Genomic DNA, 1,818 nt, shown 5'->3' with positions numbered 1-1,818 from the left:
ACAAGCAAAGTTTTCAAAGTTAATAGGCATCGTTTGAAGAGATTCTATGAAGGTTTTACTGTCCATGTTGTGGAGGAGGTTCCCTTGGATTCCCCTTCCCAAGACTGCTGAGCAAGACACTGAAGTCCAGCCCACAACAGAAAACAGGGCGCTACTGGGAGGCAACCCAGAGGCAATGATTTGCCCAGTGATTTGCCCACTGCTTGCCCAAATCGCCGGGCAAATCGACTGAATGTACCATAGTCACAAGTGATCGGGGCAGTGATTTACCCAATTGCCCAGATAATTTGCTCAAACCACCGGGCCAATCGCAAAATCCAGCACATCATCAGAAAAGGGCGTGAACAGTACCAGCCCAGCAATTGCAACGGAGAAGCGATCTGGCCAAGTGATTTGCCCAAATCACCCTGTCAAGAATCCAGAGGGCCAGCATTAAATGATCAGGGCAGTTCACATACCCAAATCACTTTAAGTAGTTCTTTTCTTTTATTCTTTTACTTTTACGCTATCTACTGTTTTTTTTCTCTTCTTCAAGATTATCTTCTCCAAACCACCAACTCACCCACCAGCAAACTCAAGACCACCATGGTCCGAATCAAGATGAAGGCCACCGGCGGACCGTTCATGTGGAAGAAACTAGGGCTGCCGAAACCCATCCCCTCTGACAGTGACGATGAAACGTGGGACACCACTCCACCAGCCACCACCAGCACCGAAATGCCACCGGCTACTGAACTAGCGACCGGACGCGCCGACTCACCGGCCGTCTAGACATATCGCCGGCAAAAGAAACGGCAAAGAACGCCGCCACCACCATCCACAATAGCCCCAACGGTAAACCCTGCCAGCGAACTGCTACCTGAAGCCACCACTTCCTCCGGCCACGGCCAGAAACGGCCAAGAACACAGTCGCCACCTCCACCGCCGAGATCAGAGCCAGAGCCAGAACCCACCATTGCCATACATTCCGCAGGACACAAAGAAAGTGATACGCCCAGCGATGTGCCCACTGATGCACCCAGCGATGTGCCCACTGATGCGCCCACGGACTTGCCAAGTGATATGCCCAGCGATGTGCCCACTGATGCGCCCACGAACTTGCCAAGTGATATGCCCAGTGATGTGCCCACTGATACACTCAGTGATATGCCCAGCGATTTGCCCAAGCCAGCATACCCAGATCACATCGTCCAGGCTCTAACATTCAACAAAATTTCTGAGCGCACCAGGCTGATTAAAATTTCATCTCTACCCTATCACCCAGGTAAGTATATCCACCGTGGCACCCTTGGAGCACTGAGACTCCATTCCCAGGTACGTTCCCTCATTTCTGCTATTGGCTGGGACACCTTCTTCTTCCTACGCATGCCCTCTTTCCTTGAACTCACACATGAGTTCTTCACCACATTTTATTTTGATAAACCTGCCATGCATAACCTACACACACCAGGCACTATTGGATTTAGGTTATTGGGGAAGCGATTTCGCTTATCCCTGCAGGAATTCGGCATTGCCATGGGCTGTGAATGCCCTCAGTCCACCTGGGACTTCCCTGCTGAGTTTGATCCAAGCTCTGTGTACTTGGAATTAAGCGATAATCCACCAGACTCATACTCACCCACCAGGTCCAAGGACCTATACCTCAGAAACCCCAGCCTAAAATACCTCCACAAATTCCTGGCCTATACATTTTCTGGGAGGAAGGATGCTTCCAACATCCTGACCAGGACTGAGTTATACATCCTTTGGTGCATGAACACACACAGGAAAATACATCTTGGATACTGGGTTGCCACCCAACTATCCAGCATCATTCAG

At 50.4% G+C, this 1,818-nt stretch overlaps 1 protein-coding gene across 1 annotated transcript; it reads right to left on the bottom strand.

Moving 5' to 3' along the window:
• Positions 1-767: 767 nt before the first annotated feature.
• On the bottom strand, positions 768-1,517 carry LOC122721371 (putative uncharacterized protein YER190C-A). Its single transcript, XM_043948961.1, has 2 exons — positions 1,448-1,517; positions 768-1,129 (listed from the first exon to the last, which is right to left on the bottom strand). The coding sequence occupies exons 1-2, from the start codon at positions 1,515-1,517 to the stop codon at positions 768-770; spliced, it is 432 nt and encodes a 143-aa protein (XP_043804896.1).
• Between the last annotated feature and the right edge of the window lie 301 nt (positions 1,518-1,818).

Source organism: Manihot esculenta, chromosome 12 (genome assembly GCF_001659605.2).
Source record: "Manihot esculenta cultivar AM560-2 chromosome 12, M.esculenta_v8, whole genome shotgun sequence".
NCBI lineage: Eukaryota > Viridiplantae > Streptophyta > Magnoliopsida > Malpighiales > Euphorbiaceae > Manihot > Manihot esculenta.
The sequence above is the reverse complement of the archived record's forward strand: the minus strand, read 5'-3'. Positions and strand labels throughout refer to the sequence as shown.

Coding starts and splice junctions, on each gene's coding strand:
- LOC122721371 (XM_043948961.1), bottom strand. CDS start 1,517: ATGGCAATGCCGAATTCCTGCAGGGATAAGCGAAATCGCTTCCCCAAT. Junction 1,130..1,447: donor CCTAAATCCAATAGTGCCTG/GTGTGTGTAGGT, acceptor TGAGTGTATCAG/TGGGCACATCACTGGGCATA.